General features: G+C 43.9%; 1 protein-coding gene across 1 annotated transcript in view; it reads right to left on the reverse strand.

Annotated features, from left to right (window-relative positions):
• PCLO (piccolo presynaptic cytomatrix protein) overlaps positions 1–25,763 on the reverse strand; it is a 171,879-nt gene that overhangs the window by 44,438 nt on the left and 101,678 nt on the right. Inside the window, exons 7-8 of the mRNA XM_056845841.1 lie at positions 14,321–16,529; positions 2,949–3,085 (exon numbers count right to left, since the gene is read on the reverse strand). Coding sequence (XP_056701819.1) covers positions 2,949–3,085; positions 14,321–16,529 — 2,346 coding nt within the window. The remainder of the gene's footprint in view (positions 1–2,948; positions 3,086–14,320; positions 16,530–25,763) is intronic.

A 25,763-nucleotide genomic window follows, 5' to 3' on the forward strand; every position in this document is an offset into this window, starting at 1 on the left:
GGGAATCGGCTACTGGAATTGGTCCACATGCTAGTGACTATAGTATGCAAATTAGCTGGCTTTCTAACCTGCCTGTAGATTTTGAAACCTGAAAAGCTGCAGAGTTAAGTGAGGGGTGGCTTCATCTATTGCACCATGTGATCCAAGAAGGCAGTAAACATTCAGAGGTTGTAAAACTCTGAATGCCAGTTCAAGGAGGCAACATCAGGAGCAGGCCTCGACCTCTATGCACTGTTGCTGGACCCCCAGAGAAACTGGTCGGTCACAGTGTGAGACAGGATGCTGGACTAAATGGACCACTGGCTTGATCCAGCATTGTTCTTATGCTCTTAGGCACTTCTGGATTCCTGTAGCATCCTGTGTGGATATATCCAAGGCCCACTTCTAATCAGAGGCTTTTATTGGCATTTTTTATTGATTTGCTTTATGTTATTGACTTTTTATTAATATGTTTTTACTAGATTGTCTGCTTTATTTTGTTTTATTGTTGTGAGCTGCCTCGAGGAGATCTGGACAGATGGCATGCACATTTTCTACATAAAAATCACATTGCTTCTATACCCGTTTGCTTAAAACTATTGTCAGCTGGTTACTGTATGTTTCACCAATATTTTCAGCTCCTCCTATATTTGCACCTCTTTGGGGCAGGTTTTTGCACCTTTTTATGAAAGGGTGCAAGTGGGTGGGCTCCAGGGCAAAAGAAATACTTTCCCACTGTGAAGCCACTGGGCTGATGCTCCTTGGATATGCATCCCATTGAAAGCAATGCACTCTGGAGGAATAAGCACCTTCATTCAGAGGTAGGGTGTGGTGCACATTCCTTTGTACTGCATCGCTTTCAATGGCACATACATTCCAATGGTGGAAGAAAAAAGAGGGGAATGGAACCCAACCTAAAAACCTACTGCTTCACCAGGTTGATACCTGCACACAAAATATACGAGAGACTTATACTAACCAGTATTCCAACAAGAATAAACTTTACAACATATTCACTTGCCTGGTTGGGTTTTAAACTGTTTGTATTTGCATTTGTTTACATCATTGTATTTCTGTATATGCGTGCAGACTTAAGAAAAGGTTTTAACTAACCACTGATGAAGGCCCTAGAGGCCGAAACACTTTTGGTTTGTGGTTACAGATATCAACCTCAAGATTTGCCATTGTGCTATTTTAATTCTTTTAAAGAATTTTAAATTTTGTATAGCGCTTCTAATAAATTATACTTGCAATACTTTTACATAGACCTACATAAATTTTCCTTTCACCCAACCTCGGGTACCCAACACACATTCCAATGCCAGGGAGCCTGAGCCCAGCTCCCTTGAAGAGGAGTTGGTTTTTATATGCCGACTTTCTCAACCACTTAAGGAAGAATCAAACTGGCTTACAATCACCTTCCCTTCCCCTCCCCACAACAGACACCCTGTGAGGTAGGTGAGGCTGAGAGTGTGTGACTAGCCCAAGGTCACCCAGGTGGCTTCACGTGTAGGAGTGGGGAAACCAACCTGGTTCATCAGATTAGCATCCGCCGCTCATGTGGAGGAGTGGGGAATCAAACCGGTTCTGCAGATTAGAGTCCACCGCTCCAAACCACTGCTCTTAACCAGTTGTCAGGAGCAAGCCAGGGGGATGGTATGTGGTAGTGCGGTTGTGCTGCTCCCAGGTGCTGTTGTGCTGTTCTGTTCAAGGCCAATCTGTGCCCCGTGTTTAGTCTTCATAAATTCCCATACTGTGGGAATTGCCAAGTGCTCCTTCCTGCCTCTGGGAGGGAGCTTGTCTAGGTTACCAGTTATCCCCTGTTGCTTTTCCATATATGCTCTGCACCTTGCCTTTGCCCCTTACTAGTGTCCTTTTGAATATGGCTTCTGAAACCTGTCGATTCTACCAAATAAAACTGCTTTCGTGGACTGCTGGAATCTGTTTATGGTTTTGCCGCAGGGCTAGAGCTTACACCGGTACACCACCATGCTCTCCACCGCTCTTAACCACTACACCATGACAATGAAAAAGGGTTGCCTTTGCCTGCTCAGTCCGCCACAGTTCAAGGTAACAAGGGCAGCGAACAGGGAAAAACATGCGCAAGAGGAAGAGGCAGCAGTTGTTCTTCCATCCATAGTGTCAACTTTCCCAGGGAAAATTGAGCCTCACAAACATTTCGTATAGGACTGAGTGGAGTGGTGACTAGAGGTGCTTGTGCAATCAGGTGGCTTTGGCTAGAGGTCATGAGACATGGCAGTGGGAGGATGGTGCAGAATTTGGGGGCTGGATCCTGAGTACCATAAAAAAGTTAACCAGTTATCAGTAGTTTAGATGGTTACTTTTTAGCAACAGAGTGTTGGAGTCATTGAGGTATTTTCTATCACATAAAAAGGAGCACTGGTAATAGGCACACATTGAGGGTGAATACTTCTTAGCCCCCAGCACACTGGTACTTCTCCTCTCTCTTCTTTTCCTCCTTTCTTCTGCCTCACGGCCCTTTTCCCTGCTCTCTTGCTACCCTACCTCTCTTGCTACCCGCATCTGTCACTTTCCCTCCTATTCTTCAATCCTTCCCTCCCTCTCCTGGCAGCCCCTGTGACTTTCTACTTCCTTCCCACCCTCCAACTCCCATGTTTTGCTCCATGCTCTTTCCCCTATTCCACTTCAGCTATGCCTTTCACCAAGATCTCATACCCTGCCAGAAATTTTTGTTAGTCTTTAAGGTGCTACTGGACTCTTGCTCTTTTCTACTACCAAGATCTCATGACATAATTCAGTGAGAACCTGACATTTAAATTTTTCTTCATTTCATCCCTTCCTCTTTTTTTAAAAGACAGATTCCTCCCCCCCACCGCAAACCCCTCCACGGCCAAATTCAGAATTAGATATATGATGGCCTTCACTCTGGCAAACTGACTAGCTGGCATTAAGGAAAACCATTGGTTAATTAAATACGGCCTTCTTACTTGATCTTGATGCTGGCTCGGTGGTCTCGAGTGGGCTAGCTTGTCTGGCAGCCTTCTATCAAAGCCATGTCCATTCTCCAAATGAGGCTCCCGAGGTTTGTCAAACCAATCCGTTTCTTCCCGGCGAAGGTGGTAGGCTTTGAAAACCAAGGACATGTCATGGGTTCTGAACCAGAGATGTGAGAAGAGCAATATTCCAGGATGTGCAGTCAACATGCATATATAGCAGGTAATAAGTGGCCATGCATTGAATGCAAAATAACAGGCAAGAGTAGAAACAGAAAAGCTCAGGTTAGTAGGAAGTGATAGAGAGAAGATGCAGCCTTGTTGACTGTGGATACACAGAAGAGACCTCAGATTGTTAAAACTACTTCCATAGCCGCGTTTGGGTGATTAAATAAGCGGCTCAGAATTCCACCAATTCCTGCCCTCAGTTCTATCACAGTTGCAAATGTCTGCATGGAACGTATTTATCACCATACCATTCATGCAGAAAGCATACAGAAACATTGTTGGTGGTTGCTCTTGAGTTCTGAAGCCCTCTTCATGGTTAGGGTCACCACAGTTCAAGCCTGGCCTTTTCCCCACAAGTGATATAAGGTTTGTTTACACTGGAAATTGGTGGATGAAGTCTGTTACTATATGTATCTTAATTATTTAACCATCAATGTCTGTCTTGAGCCTGCAGGATAAAGTAGAAATTTACAATCAATAAATCAAAGTGCTCTAAACCGTGCCACAGGCTTCCCATATTTTCACTCAGACGAGATTCCTCTGTCCTTCAGAGTTCCATATTTGGGAGATGCTCCAAAGGTCCAGTCCACCTGCTCTCCTGCAACGGCCAACCCACCTGCCATTACTACAGAGTACATGAGTGTGCACAATTACAGTGAAGTCAGTGTTAGGAGAGGACGCCAAGTGATTGTGGCACAGTGGCTGAAGACAGGCTTCTCTTTGGACTGAAGCTCTTATGGGCACACAAACTCCTTCTGGGAGGAGGGAAACTGGCACGGCCCTTGAGATCCACCATTGAACTATTTCTATGAAGTCCCCAAAGCCCTCTAAATCAGGTCATTCTTCTATCTTTCACTGTAGACTTACTCAGTCATCTCAAAATTTAATACACAAAAGAGCCCTTCTCCTGCACATGGCTTACCCTCTCAGGTCAAATACAAAGGCAGGAAATAAAACTGCAACACTGTCATTTTATAGGCCAGGAGTCCCCTCCATGGTGCCCACAGGTGCCGCGGCACCCACCGTCAACTTTTCCGGCGCCAGCCAAGTGCTTTTATAAAGTGGGCAAGGCCAGGTGGGGCTTTTGCCCAGCAAGGTTTTGGATTGGTTGTGCAGGTTTTTTTTTTTAAATATATTGCTGTGGCAACAGTTGCCACCAAAGCACAAGGATCTTCCCCGTGTGGCTGAAGGTAAGATGGGGGCACCTCCTGCAGAAGCCATTTTATGACAGCCGTTTTGTGGCTGCACCCACCACGCTGTGTCAGAATTCCAAAAGTGCCTGCAGGCTCAAAAAGGTTGGAGACCCCTCTTATAGGCTAACACATCTTTGGAAGAGGGATTTTGCAGTGCAGAAAGAGTGACAGGTGGTGCTTGCAGAGATGGTGCGGACATCTCTTGCAGAGATTTTTCCATTTCCATTTATTTACTAGCTCCTTTGACCAAAGTTCTTGAGCTTTACCATGACAATGTTGCAGAGATTTTGACACACTAGTGAAGTAAACATTTCTATGGAACCCTGCAGGAAGAAAACCGGCCAGTTGGAGAGGGGTGGGTGGGATTCTGGCAGAAAGATGGTGGACAGGGAGGCACCCCCCAAATTACCTCTTTCCAAAGCTGGTTTGGTTGAAAACAGCCCCTGGGGTTTTAATTAACATTTCATTTATATCACATATGTCCTGGTTTCCCTTCGAGGAACTTAGCTAACGTGGTGCTTCCAAAAAGTCTCCGCTGCAGACACTGACCTCTTCAGCTTTACCACTGTAAGAAACAGGAATGTCACATGCCCATGTATCATTCTCCCTTTATGGGAAGCAGCCATCTGCAAAGAGGGGCTGATTTTAATACTCGCCAAGGGTTGTGTGAGCTGGTTCAAGCAGCAAGCAGTTCCCTGTGTACTGACACTGATACAACCCCAACAAAAACGGCAGAAATGAGAGACAATAAAAATGGTAACTGAATTGTTCCTGCTGTGCTGAAGATGCTAGAGACTAGTCCCAAATCCATCAGGACTACCATGTACATGTGACATCTATGAGAGGAGAATTCTAATCAGGCAGCTGTAGCTGGATGGACTTATAGCAGCGATGCATATGATGAAGCAGCTATTCAAATTATTATTATTATTTTAACGAGAGAGCTTCAGCACTTAATGCTTTTCTTCTAACAAACATATCCCACAGCCTTCATAGAAGATCCCACATCCCAACATGCTGCAGGGCAAATGAGATAGTCTGACTGCTCAGAAGCAGCAGCAAATGTGGGCTTAGTGAGGGTGGGGTCAGAGAGGAGGAGCTACAGAAGGAGAGAGAAGGGGCTGGGGGCTGGAGCCAGCCCTTCACTCACATGCCCTTTCCACAGGTTGATCTGCTACAGCCTGATGCTGCAATCTCGCATGGGAGGAACACCCTTGACCAGAGAGTAGGGTTGCCAACCTCCAGGTACTAGCTGAAGATCTCCTGCTATTACAACTGATCTCCAGCCAACAGAGATTAGTTCACCTGGAGAAAATGGCCGCTTTGGCAATTGGGCTCCATGGCATTGACGTCCCTCCCCTCCCCAAACCCTGCCCTCATCAGGCTCCACCCCCAAAATCTCCAGGTACTTCCCAACCCGGAGCTGGCAACTCTACCCGAGAGACTGCTTCCATTTTGTATGCATTCATTGGGTTGGTCTGAAAAGTTGTGGTGTGAAAAATAAGACTGGCTGACAGTTGATTCATAAGTTACTTCAAATGTGCAGCTAGCAGGGTCACGAGTGCGTGCTCCTCTGGTGCCCTATAATTGAGACAGATAATTGAGAGGGATGATAATCTCTATCCCAGTCTTATGGGAAGAAAGAGAAAGGATGACCAGGTCTAGGCTTTGTATAGCAAAACAGCAGTAGATGCTTGCTTCGCGGTTTGTTAAAACCTTACTTCTTCTGCTTGGGTGGGGTAAGGCATGGAACGCTTTACCTGTTTGAATGTAGCTAGCGAATGAAGTAAATGGTGAGTTTCGGCAGCCAGCTGGGAAAGGAGGAGGGGGGGCACGCTCTTTGCTTTGGTAGGAGCTGACTAGCATGGTCTGCTAGGCCGATTCCTGGAACTTTCTGGCTGTTGTTGCGTGTGTTTAAAACAAACAGATATGACCTTCAGTATGGTCTCCCCACAAGAAAACTGACTGCTAACATGGCCGTCCCTGGAACTTCCACACATTGCGGGAAGTGGTTTGGCTGAAACAATATAAACTGGTTCTTCATGCAAAGACTTAAGCGTAAACCAATCCGTATCTTGGATATTCCCCCCCCTGTATTAATAGACAAACACCCCCTTTTAATCTGCTTCAAGACCTTATTTACTTAGGAGCTCAAACCATGTTAAATACAGTAACACATTGTTTACTTTTTTATTCCTTCAAAATGATGATGATGATGATTAGTCACTATTATATCATTAAATATAGTTGTTATTATGTAAATCTGTCCCTACTTAACAAAATTACATCAACTGAGAGTTGTAGTCATCAAACTGCCATAGAATTGACCTGGCAAAACCCAACATTCATTTGCTTCTCCACTGCAGTGAGTGGTGCTGTTGTTTGCCCCCATAGTTTTCACCAGTCTCCAGGGAGGCACTGACATGGCGCAGAATGCAGATCCAGCAGCACTGACAGCGCTCGTAAGGATTGAGGCATCATGTGTAGGTTTGCCAGGTCCCTCCTCTCCTCTGGTAGGAGGCTTTTGGGGCAGAGCTGAGGGGATTGCGCATGTGCATCACTTCCGGTTTGCACCCGGAAGTGCCGCATCGCAAGAGGCCCTTTACCACTCAAACTCACAGTTTGAGTGGTATAAGGCCCCTCGCGATGAGGTGTTTCCGGGTGTAAACAGGAAGTGACGTGCCACGGTGTGTAGGCGCGTGTGCACGTTTGCTTGACAACCCTCAGCTGGGCGGCGGGCAGGGGGATGGGTTGGCGGGGGTTTGCCCGCCACCACCGGGCACCTGGCAACCCTAATCATGTGCCAATAGTGCTGCTAACTCCAAGTTGGGAAATTCCTGAAGATTTTGGGGTGGAGCCTGGAGAGGGTGGGGTTTGGGAAGAGGAAGGACCTCAGTGAGCTATAATGCCATACAGTCACCCTCCAAAACAGCCATTTTCTTCAGGGGAAATAATTGCAGTATTCTGGGGAATAGTTGTTATTCTGGCAGATCTCCAGGTCCACCAGAGACTGGCAACCATACCAGCCCACCAGCTAAGACCCTTCTCCCATGTCTGGCTCTGTGTGCCCCTGTCTTCAGAGGCGAGGCAAGGGGCAACCAGAGGCAAGGCTTTTTCAGCATGGAATGCCCTTCTTCTTGAGGCTCACTCTACTCCTACCCTACTCACTTTCAGGAGCCAGGCTCAAACATTTCTTTTCTTTTTTTAACCCAGTCTTTTAATTAAGGGGCTGATGTTTTCACATCAATTTCATAATCTGCTTCTAGCCTGAGAACAGCTTTAGGAAACACATTTTAAGTTGTTCCATGTTTCACTCTGTGACTGAATTTTAATGATTTTATGCTGTTTTTATGCTTTACTTAGTAAGCTGCCTTGAACAGTTTCTCTGGAGATATGGGAGAAATTGTCTAACTCCATCGGTCATTAGAAACTACTTTCAGCTTTCTGTTTTCCATTTTACCCTACTTCATCATGGACATGGCAGAGAATGGTTGCCAGCTACTCACAACTGCTTTTTAAATAAAACTTTAAACATTCTTTATACTGCTGGTTTACATGTTATACAGCAAGAAGCACATATACTCACTAGTGTTGAAGATAGCAAACACCTCAAAGTGGAAAGTAGAAAAGCATATCTGTATAGAATCCATAAAACAAGCAATACATTAAGCAGCAATATTTCGAGCATGGGAATAGAGCAGGTAAATTGCAAGCTCGTAAATTAAATAAGAAACAAGTTACAAACACTACAGTAGTAATTCAAGAAATGCATAGCCAGAGGATAACTCATACTGACCAAAAAATCAAGGAATTTGTTACCTTTTATGAAGAGCTATATGCGTCACAGAAACCTTGACAGCAGTGCACAAATCGTTTTTTTTGGAGAGGGCTAAGCTACCCCAAAAAATTGAGCAGGATAATGCTATTTTGGACGTCCCGTTAATGGCTGAGAAATTATTAGCAGTGATAAAAAGCCCAAAGTAAATCAAAGCACCTGGTCTCGCTGGAATATTATGAAGTTTTTACTAGAGTCTTAGTTCAACATTTATTAGAGGCTATAAATACTATTTTTCTCAATAGATCTCTTCAGTCAACATGGATTGAATAAAAAATATTAATACCAAAACAGGGGAAAGATCTAGCTGATGTAAGATTATATCACCCTATTTGCCTATTTAATTATGACTATAAGATTTTAATTTCTTTATCAGCATGTAGACTTAAGAGGGTAGTTAGTAGCAATGTTGCCCCACATCTAACATGGAAGATCTGTATCCAACAAATATAAGAAAAGTTCTAAATTTAACAGAATATGTACATCATAATAAGCTCAGTGCAGTGTTTCTCTTCGTGGATGCAGAAAAAGCTTTTAATACGGTTGAACACCCTTATCTTCTTCAGTGTGTTTAAGTATTTGGATTTGAAAGCTTCTACAAAGAGTGAGCAAAAATCTGTAGCTAAATTGTGTATTAAAGGGACACTTTCTTCTCCAATCAGTATATGCAGGGGTGTGAAACAAGGTTGTCCCCCTTCTGCTTTACTCTTTAATGTTGCTCTTGAATAGCTTGTGTAAAAAGCGATTCACAGAGCATTTCTGGTGTAAGGAATAGTTTGTATCAGTATAAAGTTAATCTTTTTGCTGACAATATTGTTATCTATCCCAATGACATCAAAAAATCTAGCATGATAATAGAAAGCGCTGTGAAAGACTATACCTAAGTATCAGTGTATCAGACCTGACAAACAGCTGATGCCCCCTGGCACTATGGAGACAGCCAAGAGAGGGCTGGCAGTGTCCTGAAGCAGGGGCGGGGCTGCCACACCCACTGAACAGTTAATGCCCCAGGCACTGCTGATCAGCAATGGAGGACTTCCCCGGCTGGAGTGCAGCTGGGGATGCCAGGGGCCAGAACAGGGCATGCCCAGCCAGGGGAGAGGTGGAGCTTCTGGGACAAGCCCAGCTTTATGTCTTCGGGGGTTGGAGTCAGGGAGACCTGGGAAAGGGAAAGGGGCGGAGCTACACTTATAAAAGGGTAGGCAAAGCCGAGGCCAAGGAGGATGTGGTCTGAGGCATTTTTCCAAGCACGGGAACACTCAAGCTGGGGAAGAAGGAGCCATGACTTCGTCCTCTGGCACCCTTTCTGAGGCCAAGGAAGCTGAGGCTACCCAAGAGGCACTGACTATGGACTCATTGAGTAGAGAGGACGAAGGGGTGGGACTCACACAGGTATATTGTAAATTAGAAGACACAGATCAAATAGTGCAACAAACAAGTACACCCTCTGAGCTAATCTTTCCATGGAATTAGGTAATGTCAAATATTTAGGCATCTCTTCATCTAAGGACTCATAAAAAAGGTTTTGACAGTAATAATAAAAAGCACAAATGAATAGGGGTCTTAGAGGCTAACTCATTTTTATTCAAGCATGAGCTTTTGTGGACTCTACTCCCTCTCTGACAGATGCAGAATGGCTCTTCACTAGATAGATACAGACACATAAGGTTACAAAGAAAAATCTTATATAATCTATAGGGCGTTGTAATCTTTAGGGTGAAAAGTCCTCAAAATGCAGGAAAGACAGGGTAGAACGTAATTATGTACCACATCGTATCCTAATATCAGTAACTGGTGATGGCGTAATTTCCCTGGTTTTGCTAAGATGGTTAACAACGGATGAAGCCCATGTATGCTCCAATTTGAGACTCACACAGAAAGATTAATACCAGACATTCTTGGGAAACAATACCAAAATACCAGCCAAACAAAGTGAAGACAAAGAATGACAAAGGCTAGACTGGTACTAGGGTTGTCTTCTCTAGGTTGGGAAATACCTGGAGATTTTGAGGGTGCAGCCTGATGAAGACGGGGTTTGGGGAGGGGAGGAACTTCAATGGGGTATAATGCCATAGAGCCCCCCTTCCAAAGCAGTGATTTTCTACAGGTGAACTGAGCTTTGTTGCCTGGAGATCAGTTGTAATAGCGAGAGATCTCCAGCCACCACCTAACTACAAAACAGGCCCCTGAGTTAACAACAGAACTCCACAGCTTTCCCCCTAGAGTTCCCAGCACAAACCAGTCCAAATGCATCACAAGTGACCTACAGCCATTCCTTGACAATGATGCTGTTCTCTCACAGGCCTGGCAGTGCACTCCTTTCCTTGCTGAAATATACCCCCAACCCAAATAGCTTCTTAATGATGGGGGAGGGGGGGAGGGACCTAAGAAACATGCAAACCCAGGGTCCAGACCCTGAAACAAACCCAAATGTTAATTGTACTCACATCAATTCAAGCAGTGTTTTTACAGGACCTAATAACGTCAACCTTACCATCTTCAGCTCAACCAGCTGCTTATGTGCCATCATTTACAGTACAGTAGCACTTGTGAAAAGGATCAAGGTTGATCACAAGTGAAACACAAGTTGACAGAGTGATACAGCTGCAACACAAACAAAACCTTGTTTTCAATACTGGTATGGGGGCTTCGACTGCTACAGGAGCGCAAAACTCTGCAATTGGTGCCTTCTGATCTTTTTATCTTTTGAGTTTTGAATTGTGAATTATGATTATGATTTAGATATCATGATTGTTTGGGGGCTTTAAACTGATTGGAATCATTTTGGCATTATTTATTGCTCTTATTGTATTTTATTGTATTTGTAACGTGGATTGTGATGTGAACCGCCCTGAGCATTAATAGCGGCATCACATAAAAGATCAAGAAAAAAATATAGCCCTCAGACTCACCAAAGGCTATTTTTGTGGCTGCAGAGCACAACTCAGTGCAAAACGGAGCCAAGCAGCCGGATGTGTTATCCCCAGCTGCTTCCACCCTGCTCACATGCCATCTGGGGATCTGCCTGCTCCTTCGCAGGCAGTCTACTGCTGCTGTGAGGAGGGTGGGCTACTTTTGGGGGGCGGGGGTGGGAACATGATGCAGGTACACCTACGTCGTCGTCCCCTTCCCTACTTAAAGCGCCTTCTCCTGGCCATACGGCCTTGCCTCACATGTGAGCACTGCAAACCCTTTCCCACCCTAGGTTCAGTGTTTCGTTTGCTATTCTTTTTTTGTCACAGCATGCCTGCCTGCCTTGTTTGGGGACTCCCATGAGGGGTCTTGGGATCGAGTCCTACTGTGGATGCCCAACTCGGGGGCTGTCATGTGGCTCCACTCCCAGGTGGTGACAGTACCACTTAGAGTTCTGTGCCCAAATGGAACCACTGGTTCGCCACTCCAGTTTGCTCCCAACACTTGGGTTGGGGGATCCTTCATCGGCCGACGAGGTGGTCGCCCGATACCTGGATTAGTTCATCAGCCAACAGGGTGGTTGCCCGATGCCTGGATCCACGCCCTATGCTTTGCCAATGCTCCATCTGCTGTAATCAATAAAACGGTGGCCTTTGTTAACCCATTTCTTTGGGTTATTGTATTCATTACCTCTCCCATGTCCGCTATGGTGCCGCTCCTGCCCTAAGGACCACAAATTATAGTTCTATTGTAATAATAATAGTCCACTGTGGCTCAGTGGTAGAGCAACTGCTTGGCATGCAGAAGGTCCCAGGTTCAATCCCCAGTATCTCCAGTTAAAGAGACTAGGCAGGTAGGTGATGTGAAAGACCTGAGTCCCTGGAGAGCCGCTGCCGGTCTGAGTAGACAATACTGACTTTGATGGACCAAGGATCTGATTCAGTATAAGTCATCTTCATGTGTTCATGGGTTTATGTGCACTGGTCACATTTCCTCTGGAGTTATATATCCAGCTCTGAACACCATGCTGTCATAGGGAAGTGGTCAAGGACTAGAGGGCAGGACTAGATTGAATGGACTAAAGTTACAGGAATGCAGATTTTGAATGAACATTAGGAGGAACTTCCTAACAGTAGAATTAAATTTGTGGATATAATTATTTGAGTGTTGGGGGTAGGCTCTCCCTCACGGCAGCTCTTCAAGCAGAGGCTGGACAGCCATCGGTTGGGAATGCTCTCCCTTCTGATTTCCAGGAGGTTGCACTAGATGTCCTTTAAGGTTCCTTTCAACTCTAAGACTGTGGGTGTGTGTCAGCCTTTCTTCTCTCGAGGCAGGACAAAAAAGTCAGTCCTTAAGTAAAAGAATAAAGGTCACAATTTTAACATTAAAAAGGTCATTTGACCCTGCTATTTGCAACTTTCCTTCTTTATAATCTGATATATATGTCCGGTGAGACTCCACTAAGTGCATCTGGCTAAGTGGACTCTAGTTACTGACAGTTTATTCTGGAACAAAATCTTGTTAAGTCGTTACGGTGCCATAAGACTTTCATTTTATTTGCTGCAACAGATCACCAAAGCTACCCTCTGGAAAAAACAGCACAGCCGAGTTAAATACAAATCTGAAAAACATCTGTTTTTTTGTGTAATGGAAGAAAGGGAAAATGTCAGGAAGGAAAATGACCCTATGCTTTTACCTTAAGAATGATTTTTATAAGCAGCCTTTTTTTTTCAAAATAATGTCTTCAAATTGGATAAGAATGTGGAAGGAGAATCCATTTTTATACTCCAAACTCATGCAAATCCTTCTTGTACAGCAATCACTGCTACCGGCAAACATGAGCACATGCAGTTTATTTTATTGAACAATATGAATGAGCACTTAGTAGAGCACATACAAAGAAAAAAGCAAGTAGGAAACATGATATTAATTTTCTTTCAAAATGTCTTTCTGGAATGATTTCAGAAATAGTCTTAAATTATATTAAAAGCGTTACTTGAGTCAGACAAAACTGATACACAACTTGCACTTTAATTGTTAACATCAGCATAATATTCTCCTTTGCTTTTTTTAAAAAGCAGTATTTCTCGATTGCATCATTTAAAATGAATATCTCAAACAGTTTCCTTTGTGAGATACACTTCTGGGCTTCACAAATGAACATTTATTTGTATGTTTAGTGAAATGAACATTTACTTTAATATTTACCTGGAATTTTTCAGAAAGGTGATTTTGGCCCTGCCTGTCTTTACTTCTCAGAAATGTGAAGAGCAGATGGATGTGTGCCAAATGTGTAATGTTCTTCACAAACAGGGTAAATTTACAACCATAATTATAGCGAAACCTTTGTACTATCATTCATATAGGTAATTTACACATATGGATAATCCACCAAAAGGATGGTCTGTAACTCTGCACAAGTATACTGAAGATATTGATTATCCCAGCCATCTAAATAATAAAACATTTTTATATTGTCACAATTTCTAATGTACAAAAGTCCACGCGCACAGTTTAAGAAGGTGTGGTTGTAAGCATGTGATAATAAATTTCTTGGAAGTACAATATTCATAATCACACTATTGTTTCTACTCATAGTTCTATCAGGGCATAAAACAACAATAAATCACTGAAATATATAAGAGAATTTACTTTTAGAAAGGAATTTGTTTGCAGACAGAACTCTGTGATACTTGGGACATTTTAGGTGGCTGAAAATTACCAACAGGTTTGCTGTACAGCACATGGTCTCATATAAGGACAGATAAAACAACTATATTTATTTTGGATGGTGTTTTCAGCCTTAGTTGATTTCACTGGAAGCTAATTCCACTCACTTGCATAGAAGAAGTTAGGCCAATTGCCCAGTGCTTTTCAAAAGCCCAGCCAAAATGCTTATAAAGAAAGGTAGACAGCAAGAAACATTTAAAAAGTGCAAACACAAACCAAAAGGAAACCAAAAAAAGTATGACTTGAACATGCAAATCGATCTGTATATCCATCCAAAATCTGAGCACACTGTTAAATCAATCAACTGGCCAACCAAATATATATTTATATGCATATACAACACACAACTACACAAAATGCAGAAAGGAAAAAAGTAGTAGTCCCCAAAAGATGATGAAATTAGACACATGCATAGAAATGAGGATTTGTATTGTAAATGTGATAAAGCAGTCTGAGGTCTAGTTTACCTTCACTGTCTGACATGGCATGCTGGAAGTCATCCATGATGAAGGCAATATCCCGGTCATAACCCCGAGCTCGTGATTCTTCCCTCATGTGCTGCTGGACCTCAGGCAACGAATGGCTTGATCCAAACTGGTCCCTAGTGTCTGCAGATATTGGTGGTAGTGGCCCAGCTGCTGCTCTTGCCATTCCCATTGGCTGACCCACAGGGCTTAAAGGACTTTCTTCTTCTGAATTCTGGGCGACTATTGGGATTCGTCCCCTGCTCTGACTTATAGGTAGACTGGTTGGTTTCGTTCTTCCAGAGGGGGCTGCGTGGCTGAAAGAAACATCTAGATGCTCGGCCTCTTGGGGTTTCAGCCTTAAAGAAGAGCTAGAAGAATCTCTTTTCAGTGATAAGTCAATCCCATACACTGATGACGGCCGGGAGGAAGGCCTGGATCTGCTGCCGCTGCCATAGGGTTTGTCGGCATCATCTTGAAAAGTGGATCGCATGGATGTGCTCAGTGCAGCTCCAAGGCTTGTACCAAGGGAATGTACAAGCGTTGGTCCCATGTACTTCTGCTGGTCTGTGATATTTTTCCGAAGACCAAACGTGATATCGTCCTGGAGGAGCCTTGCTCTGGAGGTGATGCCTCCAAGTGAAGAAGTGCTGGAAGAAGTAAGGTAGGTTGAATAATCCAGCTCAAGGTCCCTGCTTTCCTGTATGGGGGAAAATTTAGACAGTTTGGGATCCATCAATGCCTTCTTATGCTTTGACTGCTTCTGGTAAAGGAGAGCTGCTGGAAGCTGTTTGGCAGCTTGTTTCTCTAAGGTGAGCCTGCTTATGCTGTATTTCTCAGACTTGGGGAAATGTCTGTAGCTAGTATCTCCATGGTAATACTGTGAAAGGCCCGTCACATGATCCAGGCTTTCTGCACCCCGGCGGAACTCCTGCTTAATCTGATGCTTTAGAAGCTTCAGTTCATAAGGATCTTCCATTGGGTCTTCATCAGTTTTCATGTAACTATGCAACCGAGAAGAAGGCTGCAGTGACGGAAGGAAATCGGAGACTTCTTGCACCCTCCGGGCCTCCGTTGTCCGAAGGAGCCGATCAGTTTTGGTTAGATCCTTCTCATGAAGGCCATAAGCAGAGCTCAGAGACGATGTTCCTTTAGCGAGATCCCCAATATCATCAAGCAGCACATAATTGCGTGGTGTATGGTGGTCTATATCTGCATAGAATGAATCGCCAGATATGCTGGAGATAGGACTGCTGGCCATGCTGCTCCTCTCATCCAGTCCCATTCTTAAGTCCAAGGTACTGTATTTACTACCCAAGTGGGACACTGCGTACGTATTATCCGAGGACGAAGGTGCTATCATAAGAGGCTGATTACGAATTACATCGTAGTTTGTTGTTATCTTGGGTTCCAGGTACAATGAAGTTTGCCTTGCTTTTGGGGGGATCACCACCAGTTGTGATGAGAGTTGATAGGAAGGCTGTTGGATTGGCGGTGGCTGAGCCTGAGGTGTAAAGGACATAGTCGCCACTGTCTGGAATGCTGACTGGGTCTGATAAGGAGAAACCTGTGGTTGATATAAAGGCTGCTGCTGTTGGTAATGTGTTTGCTGTGTGTACTGAGTTGATGCTTGAGTAGGAAGGGCAGGTGAAGAGTACTGATACTGTGTATAAGGGCTTGTAGGAGTAGCAAACTGAGTTTCTGGTTGAGTCTGTGCAGGCATAAATTGATCAAATTCTGCTTGGGGGGCAGTCCGAGGCCTTTCCAAGCCATGCTGAGCTTCTATCCTGGCAGGCCTGGTGCTGCTAACTTCACTATCTGACATATAATCCCGTTCCTCTGCTACTCCTTGAAGATAGGCACGCTCTCTCTTTTCCCTTTCTTTAAGCAGTGCTTCCTTTCGTCGGTTGATGCCCATTTCTAAATACCGAAGCTTTGCATCTATTTCCTTCTCTTCCTCATCTAGCTCTGCTTGCTTCTTACGAAGCTTGGCTGACTCTCGTTCTACCAGATCCAGTTCTCTGTCTATATCCTGGAGGATTTTAGCTCTGGCCATAGTATTGCTTCTACAGATCCTCCGGCGTGAAACTGACCCCACAGTGGTGAAGGCAGACTGTGTTCCTACAGCAACGTCTTCTGGAGGTGGGTTGGGCAGAGTCCTTTTGACCTTCTTCTGAATTCCTGATGATGCCGCACTTGAAGAGCCTTTGGTCTGCAATACAAGAAACAGTATCGAATAATTATTCAGGCAAAATGGGCAGGATAACCAAGCTGAACTCAGCCCACCAGCCATGAAATACTGCCTGCCACATCTTTGACAATCTTTCAGGCTGTGGTCTCAGGTAGACAGAAAGAAAACAAAAGCGTGTACAAGTTTTGATTCCTCATCTCAAAAAAGATGATTGCTGAATGGAAAAACAAGTTTTATAAGGGTGATCCAAAATTATCAGTGGGTTACAATACATTCTCAGTGAGCTTTGGTGTATTACAAAGCCTAAAATGTTTTGGGCGTTATTCATTTTTTTAAAAAGGCAACTAAGTAGGACATGCTGGAGATTAGTAACATCCTTATTTGAAGCAAGTGACGAGACACCAGAAATCAGGGTCAACCAATAATACTGATGGGCAGCAGAGGGTGACCAACAAAAATATTTCTTTCCACAAGTACGCTTATGGAATTATGTGCCAAAAGACGTGGTGGCAGCCATTGGCTGGGATGGCTTTTAAAATGGGGTCAGACACATTCATGGAGTGCAGCTGATTAATGGCTCCTAGCTATGGAAGATAACTAGAATGCCAGGTGCAGAGGTGGTAGGCCCTTGCCAAGACTAGAGGGGCACAGCAGTGAAGCCTTCATGCTCTGCTTGTGGGTTTCCCGGAGGTGTATCTAGCTGGCCACAGCTGGAAGCAGGATGGTGAGCTATACTGAACTTTGTTCCTCTTGTGTTTCTTGAGGCTTCAGTGGGCCTCCATAAACAGTTGCTGGATTATATTTGGTTTGGTGTATTACAAAGCATGCAGGCTTTGACTAAGACATTCAGACAGACCGTTAACACTGTTTATTTAAATATTTATTTCTTGACTTTCTCTCTTTAGTCCAAGGCAGCTTACAAAACAGACCATAACACAGTGAAAACAATATAAATTTACACTATAAAAATAACAAACCTTCCAAAGAAAGCAACACTAACCTGATAGTCTCCCATAAAAAGCTAGTTCAGATTCAATTTAAAAATCTCCCCTTATAGAAGAGTCCAAAGAACAAGAAGAGGCCTACAAGCCTTCCTTCTGAAAGGCAGTCATTTTTGGTACTTTCCAGACTGCTTCTGCAAATCCACTACCAACCAAAACTTGAAAACAGAGAGACAAAACAGAGAGACAAAAACACGCACAGTGATGACAGTTTCTCAAAACGCTTATACTGGTCTGACTAGAGCTCCGATGGAGTATTTATTTAAAATTATGTTATTTTCCACCATATTTCAGCACTATGCAGAGGCAGAAACTTGGAGTGCCATTTACCAGCATGGTGCCGTAGCCTGGCCAATCGTAAATAAGTGAACGACACGGTGAAGGGGCCCACTTCCAGTGACCCCTTGCCTCTTAGTGTGCCCTAAGTAACCCCCCAGGGGAGGGTACCCTCCACTTTGGGAACCACTGCTGTAAGGGTCTGAGCATTGTGAAGCTAACAGGATCATGGTGGGGAGGGGATCAGCACCGGAGGATTGGAGGAAAAGCATTTTCTCAGGTAGCCATTGATCATACATATACAACCAAGGACTCTAACTGCAAAGGGAATACCGCCCCTATCTTTACTTTCCTGATATTGTTCACATGGCCAATTTGGCCCTGAACAATGTCACACTGAGATCAAAAAAGGAAAGGGAAAAAGGAACTATCTAATTAGCCCATAAAGAAATTAATATTTTTTTAATCTTAATTGTCTGGGAAAGAAATTTGGCATCTGCCAATGTAGTATTAAAATCCACCCCTGCTAAAATAACCCTCAAATGGTCCAATTTGGAGACAGATTCCTGGATAAAAGGCTTTATCCATCAGTACAGCCCCTATCAGTTTCAAGTGCTCTGGAATTGGGTTAATATTAGGACCTATGGGTGCATGCTATGAGGTACACTTTCTCCACCCTACCCAGCTTCCCCGCTATCACTTTCCATACTAGAAACATTCCTCTATGCACACTGATTTTTACTTATGTGAAATCAAATAAGATCTATGGTAACAACTTAGTAACCCCCCTCCCCCAAATTCTGATAGTTACTGAATAGCTTTCACAACTCAAAAAGGAAATACGGCCACTTTCCCCCCACCATTTCCATCACTTAATCTAACTAGCTCACAAAGACAAACGCAGCATCGTTTGTTACAGAGAACAAAGTTGCACTTACCGCCAATGATCTGCTATGCAGTCACACACCAACAGCTGGACAAGGGTAGGCTAGCTGCAGGGAATACTAGAACATTTCCAAGTGCATGTAGGTGCTCTCCTAGCCCTCTTTTACCATGTGATCAGAATGGGGAAGAATACACTTTCTCTCTGTTCTCCTTGGCTGCTGCAGGAATCCCCACCTAAACATTGCACAGAGCTCACAGAGGGGCTGGAAGGAGGGATGTGGGACTGCACAGGGGATCCCTTTAAGGACAGCAGTGCCAGGGAAACACAGCCCTGTTTCATTCTCCATGTCTTTTGCGTAGTCCCACATCAGGTGGCTACTAATGTCTTAGTCTGGATGGAAGGCATGGAACACCCAGTTGAACTAGCTACTGCTTTGCCCACATCTGCTTCCCTTCTAGCATTAACATTCACAGAAAAGAGCTTGGTGAACGGTGAAGCAGATGACCACGTTATTGCAAAAAGGCAGCTGTTTTAGTCTGTCATAGCAAAATAAAACAAAAATCCAGTGGCACCTAAAAGAATAACAATATTTATTTTAATATGAACTTTCGTGGGTCATGGCCCACTTAGTCAGAGAGATATGTGATAGAACCCTCAGCTAGGTCTCCCTTCTGAAATGCAAGCCGATACTTGGCTTGCAATGGCCATCAACTGGGTGGGATTTGTCCTGCAGAGTGCTTTTTAACATATTTATGAGGCCACTGAACAAAATCATCTGGAGCTTTGGGGTTAGGTGTCATCAATATACAGATGACACCCAGCACTATATTTCATGATCCAAGCCTCCAGATGCATCCACCTTGGATCTGAACTGGTGCTTTGAGACCATGCTCAGATGGGCAGAACAAGCTGAAGATGAATACAGACTAGACAAAGGTTATGCTAGCCAGGAATGCTGATGTTCTAGAGGGACTAGATCCAACTGACCTGAATGGCGTGTAATTGGCTAGTCTTGCCCCACATGACAGAGACCATGACATAGGGCTTCAGCTGCTGGAGGAGCAGAAAGGCATCGCTGCCAGTGCAGTGCCTTGCCAGATTCTTCCAGTTTCACAAACAACTCTGGCCTGGGCAGGATGAAAAGATGGACATGGGACTGATGTCCTCCTGTGTCGTGTACAGGGCCCACCGCAGTATTGTCCCGAAGCATAGCTTTAACAATTTTGCAACAAAGGAGCCCACAACTTATTTCTAAAGAATTCACCTTTTTGAGAATGTTTGGACAGCTCACTCTTTTTTCCACATGGAATTCAGCATGGGAATATTTTTACTTTCATTCATTGTATCAGATCCTCTACACAATGTACCAAAATACTCAATTAGTCATGATTGAGCTATTTTGTCACTGCAGATATTGTACCTTTCAGAAGGAACCTGTGAAGGGATGACTAAATGTTCACAAAGACAATTAAGATTTGTTCCTAACCCTTTTATGTGTCCAAACACATTTTCATCATTAAATGATTACCACCTGTCATTGAGAGCATATTTTCTATCAGTGTTATATACTGTGAACAACAGACCCTTCTGCCCCCATTTAATGACGCCTTTACTGTTCTTTTCAAGCATTGAATGATGTTATACTAGGGTTGCCAGGTCCCTCTTCGCCACCGGCAGGAGATTTTGGGGGCGGAGCCTGAGGAGGGCGGGATTTGGGGAGGGGAGGGACTTCAATGCCATAGAGTTCTATTGCCAAAGCGGCCATTTTTCTCCAGGTGATCTGATCTCTATCGGCTGGAGATCAATTGTATTAGCAGGAGATATCCTGCTACTACCTGGCAGTTGGGGGAAAGTATAGTAAAGGCTCTGTAAATGACACACGAACTCTTATTCTATAAGCCAGTGAATTTAGTGACAACGGTGAAATATTACATACATACAAAACTATTAAAGGAAACTTATAAAAATAACTATGAGTACAATGTGATGCAATACAAAAATATATTTTATAGGCTTATCACGTTCAATAACTTATCAGTCTCTTAGAATTTTATACTGTTCATAAGCTTGTTATTCCTTCAGGAACAGGAAGAAGGATGACGGACGATAGGTGGAGAGGAACGCCATCCGGATGCTTTGCGTTTTCACTACCCCGTGGGCAGCTTCATCAGCTCTCCTTTCAATTGGAGTCTAAGCTCCTTTAAGGTGGAACAAAATGACAATAAATTCCTAAACTTATTGCTCTTTAAACTAGACACTTTAAACCTTCAATAATTTAAGGTGGAATTTCTCTTCAGCCGAATGAACTTGCTGAAGGGGAGATTATTTGTCAGAACCGATAGAACGCTGGCCTTTAGACCTTATAAGAAATCAATGTCAAAGAACGCAGGCTTAAGATATGTGTCTTGCCATCCGGTCCACCTTAAGAACAATCTCCCCTTCAGCCAGTTCATTCGGCTGAAGAGAAATTCCACCTTAAATCGGGACTATGAGCAAGCGGCTAGAAACCTGCATTCTGATCTAGCTGAACGGGGATACCCAGATAATGTTATACGTACAGCAAAGATTGAGAGATTGTATATTGTATATATTTGGTAACTTATTGAAGGTATGTAATTGTCACTGTATCCAACATTATGTTGTATGCTATATTGAGTACTATAGACTGTCTAGTTTAAAGAGCAATAAGTTTAGGAATTTATTGTCATTTTGTTCCACCTTAAAGGAGCTTAGACTCCAATTGAAAGGAGAGCTGATGAAGCTGCCCACGGGGTAGTGAAAACGCAAAGCATCCGGACGGCGTTCCTCTCCACCTATCGTCCGTCATCCTTCTCCCTGTTCCTGAAGGAATAACAAGCTTATGAACAGTATAAAATTCTAAGAGACTGATAAGTTATTGAACGTGATAAGCCTATAAAATATATTTTTGTATTGCATCAGATTGTACTCAGTTATTTTTATAAGTTTCCTTTAATAGTTTTGTATGTATGTAATATTTCACCGTTGTCACTAAATTCACTGGCTTATAGAATAAGAGTTCGTGTGTCATTTACAGAGCCTTTACTATACTTTCCCCCAGCTTGACTTTTATAGTAAACGTGCCTTTTTGTTCCAACTACCTGGCAGTTGGCAACCCTATGGTATACATTAATAACAACATAGCTGAATTCAGATGAACATGCAGCAGCCTCTTTAAAATGTGTCATGTGGTGTTCACTGATATCCCGATGACCATGTGGGAAGTAGAAATTACCACACTCTTCTACCAACAAAGAACAACGGGGAAGTGCCATGATAAGCTTACTTATTAGACTCCTTTTCATTTTAAACATTATCAATCTGATCTCTGTGAACCATGCTAAGCCCCATTCAGCCCATATTTACCAAGAGTGGAAAAGGAGAGACTGAAAAGCAGTGTTAAGGTCCTTAAGCGATCTAAGAGAGGAGCTCAAGTTCAAACCCTCGGGTTGAGGCAAAACTTTTAGAATTGGTTTGATGATGGCAGCGAGAGACTGAGAGAAAAGCAGGGGGAGTGGAAGAAGAGGAGCCTTGTTGGGGGCCCTCAGGCAGAAAGACCCAAATTGGCTGAGCAACTTCCTCATTTCCGAGGTGCCAAAATGGGCCCCAGCAAGGGCTGCCTTATCACATTATCATCCTCAGAAAGGTTTGGAAATGTACCTCACTGTTGGTATTTTGGAAAACATGAAAGGAAGCTGATGTCAGATCCCTACCTGTTATGCAGGCAGCACGTGGTTCTCTGATCATCACTGTGTTTCTGTAAGTTTTGTCATAGTTGCACCATTAACTTTGATTTTATGCTTTTGGCTTTAAAATGGATGCAGTCTGCTTGAAATGTCCAGCATTTGTTAGGCCTAGGGCTGCCAGGTCCCTGTTCACCACTGGCAGGAGATTTTTGGGGTGGAGCCTGAGGAGGGCGGGGTTTGTGGAGGGTCTTCAATGCCATTGAGTCCAATTGCCAAAGCAGCCATTTTCTGAACTGATCTCTATCAGCTGGAGCTCACTGTAATAGCAGGAGATCTCCAGCTAGTACCTGGAGGTTGGCAACCCTACTTAGGCCCCATGGTCTTCAATTGCAGGTTTAAAGGCGTGTCCCACAGCTTAAGAAAGCCAGGGAACCAGCTAGGGCTGGTGTAATAGGGAGAGAAGACTGCATTGCACCCTGCCAACCTTGTGCCAGCATAAAGCCACACAACACTGAGGCTGTGTCGGGAAGGAGCACTTGGAGCCATGTGTGGCACAATGGTATGCTGGCAAGAAACTGCTACAAGTTTCAATATAGGGTTGCCAGGTCTCTCTTCGCCGCCGGCAGGAGGTTATTGGGGCAGAGCCTGAGGAGGGTGGGGTATGGGGAGGGACTTCAATGCCATGCAGCCCAATGGCCAAAACAGCCATTTTCTCCAAGAGATCTGATCTCTTATTGGCTGGAGATCAGTTGTAATAGCAGGAGATCTCCAGCTAGTACTGGAGGTTGGCAGCCCTATTTGAACAGTACCACTAAACACAATGGGGAAAAACAAGCGGCCCCCTCAATGCCACATGGTTACTGTGCAACTTAAAATTCTGACTGAGTCACATTTCTTAGCTATGTCTTTGAAGGTTTTGAAGGCTGTTTTGTTGGGGGCCTCATACAGGGCCTGAGCCACAGACCTCAGGCATCCCAATCCATTTCCTTTCTTAGCAGTCTTTCCTGCCTTAGAATAAATGTCTAGTTTTGACCCCTGGGCTAATGTAGGGTTCAAAATGCTCCACAATGTGTCTTTGCGTGATATGGAGAGCCAGCATGGTGTAGTGGTTAAAAGTGGCAGACTCTAAACTGGTGAGCCGGTTTTGTTTCCCCACTCCTCCACATGAAGCCTACTGGGTGACCTTGGACTAGTCACAGTTCTCTCAAAACTCTCTCATCCCCACCTACATCACAAGGTGTCTGTTATGGGGGGTGGGAAGGAAAGGTGATTTAAGCTGGTTTGATTCTCCTTAAAAGGTAGAGAAAATTGGCATATAAAAACCAACTCTTCTTCTTTGTTGCTGGGGGGACAAGTTGGATGTGTATTTAGAGGAATGGCCTATGGCATGCGAAGCGCTAGTCCTAGCCCTACCTTCTCTTTCTGTTTTGATGCTTGTCAACTTGTAGCGGCCAAAAGGTTAGCCTGGCCTTATTCCCCAACTTCCTCCTGGCTGAGATTCAAACCACATACTCCTATTCCTCACATGGGTGCTTTTCCCATGAGCTGTTGAGGAGATGGCAGGGGTGTCTTCTGGGAATGTGCAGCTTGGATCCCTTTACTGTTGCTCAAGTGTCTCTGTCTCCTTCGTCCTGCACAAAGCTGCTCCTCAAAGAAGACTTTTCTCCATGGAAATGGAACCCTTGCCAGGGAGAAGCCCTAACTATGGGGCATTGGGCAACATTTAGTGGTGAAGTTTTCCATGGCATTCAAAAACATCTTTTCAGCCTAAAGAGGGCTGGTTTATTTACAGCAAATGTACTGTTTTTTATTTATTTATTTATTTATTTTAGCAAAACTGTGGTGAAATGACTTGAGGCCACTGTCCAGCCCCAAAGTTACGATCACAAGCTCTGTCTCTCTGGAGACAGGGCTTTTTCAGTGGTGGCCCTTCACTTTGGAATGCTTCCCCCCTTGAAAATTGCCTCGTACCTACCATCCAAGATTACTATAGCGCCGCCTATCAGCCTGCCGTATCACTAAATCCCATGGCTAGGGATTCTGGACTGCATTTTTCATCTTACCACCCACAACATTTAAAAAGGAACACAATGAAAATGACCTACAAATGACCAGCTCGTAGTTTCAAAAAAACTGAACTCCTGTGAGCTAACTAATTGAAAAATATTTGTACTGAACCACATAGTAATAGTTACTGAGAGAACTTTGGAAAGAAAAGATGCAGCCTAATGCGTGGCGCCTATGAATTCCATTAATACAGGTATTATTTTGCCACTATTGTCAATTACATATCTGCATGCATGCCATGACGTTTTGTGCTATTGAAATATGTTTTTAAAGTTTGCATTGTTGAACAACATTGTGTAAATAGAAGCTTATATTCATTTGTCAACAGGCTGAAGAAGCGAAAATATGCGAAAAACGTTTAGAAATTCTGGAAGACGTTTCCCATCATCCAATACTTCTATTCTTCCAGGATACCGGGATTCCCCCCCCCCCTTTTGAAAATAAGCGCCAAGGTGCATTTTAGTCTTATTGGACATTATTTAAGACTCTTACATGTTGTAACTTCTAGAAGTCTTTTTTTGACTCATTTAGAGAGTTACTTATATTGTGTATATATTTAGTGTATAGTTTGTATTTAAGTTTTCTGTTTGCACTCCACTATTGTCTTCACTATATTGTAATACACTGTTTGATTCTTTTGCATATAGAGCTGCGTGCTGGTTCTTTCTTAGCTATATACTGTACAGCGCAGGTGATTCTTTGTGTTAGTACCTGGAGGTTGGCAACCCTACTTTGGATGGTGGGCTGCTAGCTAAATGACGTGGTGGGGGAGGAGAGTTGAACCCGCCCTAGCCAACTAATTAGCATCAGACCAATTCTGCAATTGGCTGCTATACATAGCAATAGAAGCAGCCTCTTGTCAGGTTTTGCTGCTCAGTGGCACTTCACTTTCAGTTATCTAAATGCTCCCTGTCATAATCGCCAGCTGAGGGGTACACATCATACAACTACCAGGAACTGAGGAAACAAAGTGACTTTGAGCTGCGATGTCAGAAGCCATTTAACCTGGTTGAATACAATGACAGAAGGGGGGGATGGGACGTACAACCTTTTAAAGCAGACCAATAATAGCCAGCGTGGTGTAATGTTTAAGAGTGGTGGTTTGGAGCGGTGGACTCTGATCTGGAGAACCGGGTTTCATTCCCCTCTCCTTCACATGAGCGGCAGAGGCTAATCTGGTGAACTGGATTTGTTTCCCCACTCCTACACACCAAGCCAGCTGGGTGATCTTGGGCAAGTTTCAGCTATGTTAGAGCTCTCTCAGCCCCACCTACCTCACAGGGTGTCTGTTGTTGGGAGGGGAAGGGAAGGTGCTTGTAAG

The sequence above is a fragment of the Euleptes europaea genome, chromosome 3 (assembly GCF_029931775.1).
Source record: "Euleptes europaea isolate rEulEur1 chromosome 3, rEulEur1.hap1, whole genome shotgun sequence".
Taxonomy (NCBI): domain Eukaryota; kingdom Metazoa; phylum Chordata; class Lepidosauria; order Squamata; family Sphaerodactylidae; genus Euleptes; species Euleptes europaea.